Source organism: Babylonia areolata, chromosome 21 (genome assembly GCF_041734735.1).
Source record: "Babylonia areolata isolate BAREFJ2019XMU chromosome 21, ASM4173473v1, whole genome shotgun sequence".
NCBI classification, from domain to species: domain Eukaryota; kingdom Metazoa; phylum Mollusca; class Gastropoda; order Neogastropoda; family Buccinidae; genus Babylonia; species Babylonia areolata.
Window position 1 is genome coordinate 9,249,035 of NC_134896.1, and position 11,907 is coordinate 9,260,941.

Here is an 11,907-nt window from a genome sequence, read left to right on the forward strand (position 1 = left end):
TGCATTAAGGGCACAGTCGTCAATGAAGAGATTACAGATGATATCCTCTTGGACCCTGGTTTTAGACTGACGTCTGTGCAGGTTGAAGAGTCTGCCATATGTGAAGAAGCAGAAGTCAACACCTAAACTGCCATTACGGAAAGCGTCGTTCAGTATGGCAATGTATACCACACTGAAGGGAGTCCGTGCCAAAACGCATCCTTCTAGTCACTGGGAAAGGATTTGAATGTTCACCGTCATCCTGCACATTGGCTTGCATGCCATTGTGGAAATGCCAGACCAATGTGATGAACTTGGACATGTCTCTACAAAGGTCCTTATGTTTGACGTTGTCAAAGGCCTTAGTCAGATCCACAAAGGTGGTGTAGAGACAAACATTTTGGACACTTCACTTGGAATTGACTATTGGCAAATCATGTCCACAGTCCCTATACGTTGTCTAAAGCAACACTGTCTCTCAGGCAGTAGATCTTGTTCAAGGTATGTTTGTAGTCTGTCCAGTGGGACTCTGGCCAGGATATTTCCCACAACAGACAATAAAGATATTACACTGTGGTTGTGACAGGATACACCTATTTTCTTTCTTCTTATAAAGATGGATAATGGAGGCATCCTATAGCTCCTGAGGTATATTCTTTCGATTTCACGTTTCGCGGTAGAGCTCGATGAACTTGGCGATAAACTGTGGGCCTCACGCAGTGTATACTTGTTCTGGTATCAAGTCCAGGCCTGGCGATTTTCCACCAGTTAGACTGGAGATGGCCATCTGCATATCTGTATGGTGTGGGGGGTAGGGGTGGGGGGTCAGCAAGAGAGTGGTTGATGGGATCTGTTCGAGATTATCAATTGTCTCTTTGTTGATAATGAAGGCGCGGGTGAGGATAGTGTTCAAAGTTCAGACCACTGTTCGAGGATTTTGTCCCTGCCAGTGATGATGTTGTTTCCATTAGAGCTTATCAAAGGCAAAGAACTAGAAGATTGTTGGCCCTACACTGCTTTAAGAGAAGTATAGAATTTCTTCATTTTGTTGCTGTCAGCATATGAGTAAATATCTTCTGCTTTACTGCTGAACCAGTTGTCCTGCACCTGTCTTAGCTCCCTTTGCACTGTCAGTCTGGCATTGTCATCTTGGAAACCAGCAGTCTGTGGCTGGTCCAGCATTCTGCACCACACATGGCTTTAGTGATCCTCACTTCTTGTCTATCCTGTTGCTTCACGATGAACTAGTTGAGTAGATGCCATTGCTTGGAGCGAGGGTGCATCCAAAACGTTTTGTTGCAATTAGACAGCTGGAAGATGGTGTTGGTTATTAGAAGGTCGAAAGCTGCTTCTCAAGAAGCAGGTGTCCGTTGATGTTGCATTTAGCAATGCCATGTTTCTTCAGCACTCATTCCCAGACTGCCCAATCTATGTCAACCCATGTGTTGAAGTTACCAAGAGTGATGAGCTTGTGCACCCTGGGTGTGGCTTCGATGGCTGCTCTATGGTCTTCATAGGACTTCTCTGTGACATCATCTGGTTTGGTCATGGTGGGGGCGTATACACTGATGCTGGTTGCAATCATTTCCTGGTCAGTAGAAGGTAGACAGTCATGAGATGATTGTTGATGCCTTGGGGTTATCCAGCCAGCTTTCTGACGAGGTTTGACTTTATTGCAAAGCCTACCACATCCTCACGCCTCTCGTCAATGCTTCTTCCCATCCAGAAAAATGAGTAACTGGTACCTACTCTGGTGAGTTGTCCTTCATCAGCAAGGCGAGTTTCATTACTTTCAGCAAGATTGATAGTATACCTCGCCAACTCCTTTGACACAGGAGTAGTTCGTCGGTTCTGTTGGCATCTTCCCAGTCGAATATGGTGTGCACGTTCCGCTCGCCAAGAGTGAGCTAAACTCAATTGTTTGTTTTTTTGTTTTTGTTTTTTGTTGTTGTTTTTTTCATTGTCGTTTTGCTGGCATGGGAAGGATCCTCACCAGCCACAGTGAGCTGACCAGGGTAATGGGGGGGGGGTGGGGTGGGGTGGGGTGGGGGCAATGTTTAGGGCACCTTTTCTCGCCCCGTCCTCATGCTGTGGTAGTGAGCAGTGCTGTCCTATAAAGGGCTGCTCAGACACTCATTCAACCTGCTGAGCCCCAACGCTCTCTCAAATCATCAGAAAGCAACCCTTAGGCCTGAGCCACCCACGTACATGTTTGTAGCTATGGCTACCAGTGTATCCTCACCTGTCACCTTGCCATGTGCCTGTCACCACAGATGAGGAAGACGATGAGATGGGGTGTGAAGTCATGACTATGCACAGCAAATTCGGATTCCACTGAATGTACCATTTTGTTTCAAACGTCACTTTCTGTATAAATGCACCCTTTCGTTTTAAACGTCTCTAATGCACCACTTCATTTTGTTTCATAATTCCATGTCTAAATGCAACATTTTGTTTCATAAATACCTCCTTAAATGCACCATTTTGTTTCAAACGCCGCTGTCTGTCTAACTGCACCATTTTGTTTCAAAGTCTCTGTCTAAATGCACCATTTGTTTCATAGTTTCTTTCTGTCTAAATGCATCATTTTGATTCAGAAGTCTCTTTCTGTCTCAATGCATCATTTTGTTTCATAAATCCCTGTTTAAATGCACCATTTTGTTTCAAACGCCTTTCTCTGTCTAAACGCACCATTTGTTTCATAGTTTCTTTCTGTCTAAATGCACCATTTTGATTCAAAAGTCTCTGTCTCAATGCATCATTTTGTTTCATAAATCTCTGTATGAATGCACCGTTTAGTTTCATTAGTCGGATAGACTAGATATTGGCGACTGACTTTCCAGACAGCGTTCGCTTTGTGCAGAGTGCAAAACAGAACAGCACAAATGGATTCTTACTATCTGACAACAATGTCTGAAATGGCAACAGTCTCAAACATCTCACTGGCAGAAACTAGTGGGTACAAGTGGACCAATGTATCGGCAGAAAAAGTCTTGTCCGTCAGGGACTTTACGTCTTTTGCGCAATATGAAGTAGGGGTGGTGTTGTTAAAAGTGTGTTGTCCTATCATTCTGGCTTTGGGAACGTTCGGTAACTCCATGACTCTCGTCATCCTTCGGACAGTACCGTTAGGGGGCGCTGGCGTGTCCGTGTTCTTCTCGGCGTTGGCAGTGTCGGACCTGGTGGTGTTGTACACAGCAGTCCTGAACCATTGGGTCTTGATTCTGTGGGGTCTTAATTTCAGGCACTTTCATGACGTCATGTGCAGAGTGCACATGTTCCTCGTCTACCTTTCCCCGATGACGTCATCGTGGTTTCTGGTTGCCATGACGATGCAGCGTGTGGCTTCTGTCTTGTGGCCACACCGCGTAGCCCTGCTGTGCACACGGCGTAAATCTCAGGTGAGATCATGGAAACATTTGAACCTTCAATGCTTGTATCATTTCAACGAAGCTATGTCATCTAAAATATGTCTACAACTCTTCCTCATACCCCTATGGAATCAGTTTGCTTGTTTGCTTATGTTTCTGTCATGGATATATTGTGTGTCCATAACCCTCCGAGCTCTGGCGTAGACTGCGGGATTTTTCGTAAACGTGTTTGATCTCTTTTCCCCATATACACACAATGGAGGTTCATGCACTATAAGGCCTGCACATCTATAGACTTTGGACAAACTGTCCACCATGAACCCACCGGATCTGCCGGGATTTGAACCCCAGGTGTTCAGACTCCCAGTAAAAATGTCTGCTGCAACACACAGCATCCACCTGCAAAGCGTGACAAGAGACAATGTCTCCAGATACAAGTGACTCTTCATTCACTAGCAACTTACAACTAACTTGTCTGACTAACACGTATTTTATAATTTGTTATAGACAGACAGTGGGGAGAAGACATATCAGTGTGATGTAACCATGATCATATGTTTACTCGTATTTCTCTGTCAGCATGATTCCGAGAAAAATCAGTTCTGGGCCAATGACCAAGGAATTAGAATGTGGTAATGATTTGGATTGGTATCCTGATCCAGGGAATAGATACAAGATACAAGAACATTTTGTTGTCTCCAAATGGGAAATTGTTAACTGGTAAAACGGCGACACGTACACTATGTTAGAAAGTGTGACGAATAATAACTTGACGTAAATTTGACTGGGGACATTATCGAGCAATAGATTTTGGATCAAAATATAATCTAACACAAGATAAGTATATGTTGGAACAATAAGCATCAACTGACAGCAAATTATACACAGGTTTGGTTTCATAAGGTTTGGGGTGTTTATGCAAATGGGTGACATTTTATATGATAACTGCATGGCCCGTCAGGGCGTGTGTCTCAATGTATGTCAGTAGAGTACTGGTCAGTGATCACTTTGTGTCATATGCTTCAGAGTTCGTAGGGAGCAAGCAAGACTGCATCATAGTCGAGACCGACTGTGACCATCAGAAAAGCAGAAAAGCCAGCTGTTGCGCTGACAATCTGGCATAGAATTTAATTATAACAGACAGTGTCTTGTCCAAGTTCTACTCCCACTCTCTCGGCCAAAAGCCAACCTGCCCTCAAGACTGCAGCACTTACAGCCAGTGCAGTCTCGCCTCAAACAAGGGATGTCTGGGCTACATGTATATAAATGAGGGATGTCTGGGCTACATGTATATATGTATATAAATAAGGGATGTCTGGGCTACATGTATATATGTATATGGATGAAGGATGTGTGGGCTACATGGATATAAATCAGGGATGTCTGGGCTACATGTATATAAATGATGGATGTGTGGGCTACATGTATATAAATGAGGGATGTGTGGGCTACATGTATATAAACAAGGGATGTCTGGGCTACATGTATATAAATGAGGGATGTCTGGGCTACATGTATATAAATGATGGATGTCTGGGCTACATGTATATAAATAAGGGATGTGTGGGCTACATGTATATAAACGAGGGATGTCTGGGCTACATGTATATAAATGATGGATGTCCGGGCTACATGTATATAAATGATGGATGTCCGGGCTACATGTATATAAATGATGGATGTGTGGGCTACATGTATATAAATGAGGGATGTCTGGGCTACATGTATATAAATGAGGGATGTCTGGGCTACATGTATATAAATGATGGATGTCTGGGCTACATGTATATAAATGATGGATGTCTGGGCTACATGTATATAAATGAGGGATGTCTGGGCTACATGTATATAAATGAGGGATGTCTGGGCTACATGTATATATAAGTGAGAGATGTCTGGGCTACATGTATATGTGGAGTGATGGCCTGGAGGTAACGGGTCCATTAAGGAAGCGAGAGAATCAGAGCACACTGGTTTTAATCACGGCTCAGCCGCCGATATTTTCTCCCCATCCACTAGACCTTGAGTGGTGGTCTGGACGCCAGTCATTCAGATGAGACGATAAACCAATTCTCGTGTGCAGCATGCACTTAGCACACGTAAAAAAAACGCCACGGTAACAAAAGGGTTGTTCCTAGCAAAATTCTGTAGAAAAATTCACTTCGATAGAAAAAACATTTAAAACTGCACACAAGAAAAAATACAAAAAAAGGGTGGCGCTGTAGTGTTGCGACGAGCTCTCCATGCAGAGAGCAGCCCTGAATTTCACACAGCGAAATCCGTTGTGATAGAAAGAAATACAAATACAAATATGAATGAGGGATGTCTGGGCTACATGTACATAAATGAGGGATGTTTGGGCTACATGTATATAAATTGTGTGTGTCCAGATCATGGTGCTGTTGATAGTGGCTACGGCGACGGCCCTCAACGCCCACCTTCTGGTGTCCTTCACCCTGTACACTTACAGTGACTCCTCCACACCCTACTGCTGGTACGTGGACAACGCCCACCTCCAGTACTACGATACGTTCGTCTACCCCTGGCTGGACCTGGTCTTCACCTCCTTCCTCCCCTCACTGCTGCTTCTCCTGGGCAACTCCGCTCTCACGGCCTCCCTCTACCGCTCCGTGCGCCAGGCCCGTCAGATGAGCAGCCGTGCGGACACCACCACCACCACCACCCGAAAGAAAGCGGCGTCATCACTGACCGTGACGTTGATGTGCGTTTCTGTGACGTTTTTATGTCTGACCCTGCCAGTGTCCGTTTTCCTCATCACGGTGATGTACCTTGACTTCAGCGATGCGTATTACACAGCCTGGTTGCAGCTTGTGTGGGCAGTGGTCAACTTCTTGTGGTATTGCAATTCTGCCATCAATTTTTACCTGTACTGTCTGACGGGTACCAAGTTTCGGGCACAGTGCCGACGTCTGCTGCTGTGTGGCGCGGGGCGAGGTGCACGTGCCATGACGACGTTGGTCACTTCCACCTCCAAGACGACGTGCCGCGATCAGCACAGCTCTGCTCTGGGCCAGAATGTGGAAGAGGTGGAGCATGACATGGGTGATTTCTGATCAGTCATAATGGGGACATTGTTGTTCGTCCATGTGTACAACACAGTGGATACCTGGCACACGCTCACAGTACAGATATGTGATCAGATATTCATTTTCTGCAAGCTCATTTGTAATGCTCATCATTTTTGTCTGGGTTCATTCTCTCTCTCTCTCTCAAACAAACAAAAAATCGATTTGGCGATTTACTCTTTTTTTTTCTGCTTACATATTGCTGTGTGTGTGTGTGCGTGTGTGTGTGTGTGTGTGTGTGTGTGTGTGTGTGTGTGTGTATTCTTATCCCCAAACCCAAACCCCTGGCATAAAGGCCAAATAGGCTATTGTCAATAAAGAATTTTCATTTCATATCACCTCTCTCTCTCTCTCTCTCTCTCTGTAAAGATTTATATACCCCATAAAACCATGACGACAAGTCCAGTGCTTGACCAGTTCTTTGAGGACTGGCTGGAAGGAGAATATCCAGGGAGATGCTCCTTCTGCTGTGTCTTCAGAAGCAGCCACAGCCACACTGTAATCTTACGTTAGAGACAGTGTTTATCAGCCTATTGGTTACAGCCCTTGGAATCAAGATCAAGTTGCTCAGGGACTAGGTGTTGGTTCAGAGAAGTTGGGATTGTCCTGTTAGGACTTCCGTCAGTGTTCCAAGGGAGTCCTGGGACATTTCCGAAGTTGATGTTAGTTTCCGTGTATGGTGGCAACTGATAAATTCCCCAATGGTGGAAGAATAAAGGTAAACACTGGGTTCTGTAGGCAGCAGGTGATTTGGCTGTGGGGGTGAGTATCATAACAAGTCGACCACGAATTCACTGATAATATATATCTAAATAGTAGATGTTAATGGCGATTTTCAATCAAAGCATGGTATCTCTCGTTGCTTTGCTTTTCCGTTCTTGCCCTTGCTAAACGTATTGAGCTGATCACTGTCGCTTGCCATTATGCATTTCAGGATGCTCTAAAAATTATGTTAAGTTATTTAGTCCTTGCCGTGCCCATGGGAGTGATCGATTATCGTGATTTGATCTTCCTAGTTTCTTCTTTTTAAACAAACTGTAGACAAAGATTTCGAAACGATTTTCCCCGCATCATCTCTCGTTCCACTCAATAAGTTCTCATGTCTTCACTCTCTCTTAGGTCACTGTTATCTTTTGATCAGTTTAGTCTTTTTCACTGTGTTTTGAAAGCCACTAGCGACGTATGTGTATCCCGATATCTTTGCCTCACACACTTCTATTTCGTTTCCCCATGGTAAAACTACAAATCCTCACCCCTCACCCCTATTTCACTGTGGTTTGCCTCGTGTGTCTCAGCAAGGTCTATGTTACTTTACGTTCGTCTGTGCATGTGTGGGAGGAAGGTGGCAGAATGGTTAAGACGCTCATCTGCCAAGACAGAATCAGTTAGGGTCTGGGTTAAAATCCTGCCCTTGCTCTTTGTCCTACGTTTGACTGGAAAATCAAACTGAGTGTCTAGTCATTCAGATGAGACGATAAACCGAGGTCCCGTGTTCAGTACGCACTTGGTGCACTGAAAAAGAACCCACAGCAACAATACTGTTGTTCTCTGGCAAAATTCTTCAGAAGAAATTCACTCTGATTGGTACACAAATATTTATATGCATGCACCCAAGGCCTAATCCAGCGCGTTGGGTTATGCTGCTGGTCAGTTACCTGCCTAGCAGCTGTGGTGTAGGGTATATGGATTTGTCCGAACGCAGTGACCCTCCTTCAGAAACTGAAACTTGATCTGAAAGCATGTGCATGTGTGTGTGTATGTGTGCAATGGGAGGCAAGAGTGAGGGGTGCAGGTGCACTCATTTTTACATACATGTGAGTGCGCTTGTGAAATAAGTGTAACACAGAGGAAGGGAGGGAGGAGGCATAGACACCCACAGACACACACACACACACACACACACACACACACACACACACACACACAGTGCAGACTGACGGAGCGACGGAGTCGTCAACAGATGCAATGACCCAGATCCTTGAAGAGGCAGCTTTCACGAAGGCAAAAGAAATCTGCAACACATTTTGCGTTCGTGTCAAAATTGTCTGAAGTGGATCAGGCCTTAAGCTGACCCTTTGATTGGTTTCATTTCATTGTCAGGATTACTCAGCTTGCTCCGACTGAATTACATACAAGTCTATGAAGGTTGTTCCCACCACTGTGCTTCAGCTGCAGTTCCCAAGAAAGGATAAGATAGTTTTTCTTTAATCCTTTTCTTCCCTTTCTCACTGGCTGACTGTTTTCGAGGACAGTCTCCATGGATGGAAGTCAACGAAATCAAGCAGAGTGGTGGTATGACACAGCTGCCTCAATCTTTATGTTCACACACACACACACACACACACACACGTATAGAACTCCTTCCTTCCTCTCTCCACTTCCGCATGCTATTTCCTTTTGCACCTGTTCCCCTGTCGCCGAACTGGTGATCCCGATCCGCCTATGTACTCGATTGTTTCGTGTGTGTGTGTGTGTGTGTGTGTGTGTGTGTGTGTGTGTGTGTGTGTGTGTGTGTGTGTGTGTGTTTCTGTCTGTCTGTCTGTCTGTCTGTGGCTGTGTGTGTGGGTATGGGTGTGAGTGTGTATGTGCTTGTGTATTTGTGTGAGTGTAGGTGTGAGTGTGTGTGTGTGTGTGTGTGTGTGTGTGTGTGTGTGTGTGTGTGTGTGATCATTAAATATTTAAAGTTGAATTTGAAAAATCTTGTGTCCGAGAACCTTCATTCATTCCTTTTTCATTTTCTGAATTCCTTACACTTGCACCATCCACTGTATAGCAGTGTAAAAGCGAAAATAAATTAAAAGGAGAGAGAAAAATGTGGACGACAAATCACAAGCAGACAATGAAAATTGTCGTGTGATTTCTTCTACCAAATATATTCATGCATGGATGATAATGTGCATGCGCATATGCACATCAGGACACACGTGCACGTGACCACCAATATGCACACACACACACACTCACACACACACGCGCGCGCGCAGAGGGCTTCCACATCAATACGTCGCAAGGGACAAAATGATCAAGAGCGTGCGAACTGAACGAACTGATCAACGCATCGCTTGGACTCATACGCTCTTGTTCCACTCTTTCTCTCTCTTTCTAGAATTAATCCTGAATAAATGATGCAAGAACAAAAACAAAATGTAGACACTCAGTTCAGCGCATATGCATATCTCCGTTGTGGCCAAACAATCATCAATGTCTTCCCCGATTCTCCCCCTCTCTCTCCACCCACGAACAAACCCAAACACAATGGTTTATCATCGGACTAAGTTTAGTAGAAATTTATCAATGTTTCGTTGAGAAACCACACTAACTCAATAGTGATGAATATTTTACTTAGGCATGCTGCATTTTCAGACAGATGTGTGTGTAAATGAATACAAGTCTTAGCTGTATGTAGTGCTTCATTTGAGAATTTTAATGGTTATCTACACTTCTTAGAAAAAAAAATTACCATGTCTACCTATGTATCTGACACATACATACATACATAATACACACACACACATATATATATATATATATTTTGTGTATGTGTTTGTGTGTGTGTGTGTGTGTGTGTGTGTGTGTGTGTGTGTGTGTGTGTGTGTGTGTGTGTACTCCCTTTTATTTCATTTTGATTTTATCATATAGATTATTTCAGTGTTATCTATTTGATTTTTTGCTCTTTTTTCAAATTGGGGTTGATACAACTTACATCACTAAACATATAATGTATATGTGAATTTATATACTATTCAAGGCATAATTTATACATTAACTTATGTTCTTATCGAATCGAAACGTAGGAGCATGCTCAAACTTTGTGATGAGCTGCAGATGTTATGCCTGTGATTTTTTAGAAAGTGTCCATGTCGCCTTTTTACCAGCAAATGTTTCAACAATTGCTCTTTTGGAGATGATAAAGTATTATTTAATCTTGCATCTGTTCCATGGATCATGATACAAATCCAGACCATCACAACAATTTAATCACTTTCTCCTTGGCCCAGAACTAACAGTGCCAGAAGTTTTCATGAAAATCCACCCACAAGTGTTTTTTTGTTGTTGTTTTGCTGACCTGAGTAAAAACACGGCAATACACTGGTATCTCTTCTCTTCACTGTTTTTCTATGACAAATTTAAACACACGTATCAGTCAGATATGGTTAGCAGTTGCTACTGAATGAAGAATCAGTTGTACCTGCAGGTATTGTCTGTCTCTTGGCACATTTGCAGGTGGATGCTGTGTGGTGCATCAGATTTTCAGATACAAGGGCCCCTGACTTATGTACATACACAATCTTGTGAACAAAACAAGAAAGTTGAAGTGTACAGCCACAGGGGTTTGCTTTTTCTGGAGGATGTTGTCCCTGTGCTCTTGCTGCATTCTTCCAGTGTGCGGTATATCTCGCCTACATAGATACGACCGCACAGGCTGCAGTGGACCACATATACCAAATCACTGGTTTGGCAGGTGAAACTGCTCCTAATGGTGAACTGGCGTCCTGAGGGCCCCTTGAAGGTACGTGAGTATGGTAGTGTTGAAGAAGGGACAGCATTTGCACTTAGGTCTGTCACAGCAGCTGCTGCCCAGGGAGCAGAGGATCTGGGGACCTGGGGGTCGGAATGATGACCTAACCAGATAATCTTACGTTCGATTGAATCGTTTTGTTATGTATTGTGTCGGAGCGATCTTAGCAGTGCTGATTATCTTTACTTTGCGTTAAGAATTTCCTATATCTGCACTGATTCCACTGACATTAGAAAATTCTGAACGCAAAATCAAACTTAGTACTTCTAAGTTCACTTATGTTGCCCAGCTCTGTTGTGCTCACGTGTCAAAGACTATTGATGTATAAAAAAAGGTCTACATTCCATGAGGCAAGGCAAGGTACGAAGTTTGTTTCACGTGCCCACTGGGAGCATTGAAACATTGCACACATCTATCATTTACACACACCATACAGAGTGATCTCAAAATAATATAAAACAAACAAAAAAGGCAACTCGAGCAAACAAGTAAATAGCCTACACGGTGACAAATGATAATTCTCTGGCAATAGACTGATTTTTCCCTGTAAATAAAGACATTCTTATTGAAAGGAAACAGTTATAGAAGAGATATGTCATATACAGGATCTGAAGTTTAGCAATATCCATCTGCAGTACATGCCATGAGTATGATAACACGACGTTGATGGCAGTAGGAGTTTGAGCCTGCATGTAGCCTATTACGACACAGTCAACGATGGTGCAGAGTATTTTTTCTTCTGTAAGTACATCTCAATAGTCAATCTGAAAATAAACAGTCAATAATGACGAACAAATATAGACAGTATTGTTTTTATTTTAGCAGCTCTTTATTTTTCACGCAAGACGCTTCAATATTCTGTTATGGTTTTGCTATTTCACTGGATGTTGATGAGAAGTGTAGGCCTACGAGGTTTGTCAAAAGGAAAGAAAGAAAGAAAGGAAGAAAAGGA

At 43.4% G+C, this 11,907-nt stretch overlaps 1 protein-coding gene across 1 annotated transcript; it reads left to right on the plus strand.

Moving 5' to 3' along the window:
* Positions 1 to 2,774: 2,774 nt before the first annotated feature.
* LOC143296736 (uncharacterized) lies at positions 2,775 to 6,464 on the plus strand. Its single transcript, XM_076608795.1, has 2 exons — positions 2,775 to 3,380; positions 5,741 to 6,464. Exons 1-2 carry the CDS (start codon positions 2,865 to 2,867, stop codon positions 6,422 to 6,424), a joined length of 1,200 nt encoding a protein of 399 aa, XP_076464910.1. The 5' UTR covers positions 2,775 to 2,864; the 3' UTR covers positions 6,425 to 6,464.
* Positions 6,465 to 11,907: the final 5,443 nt, after the last annotated feature.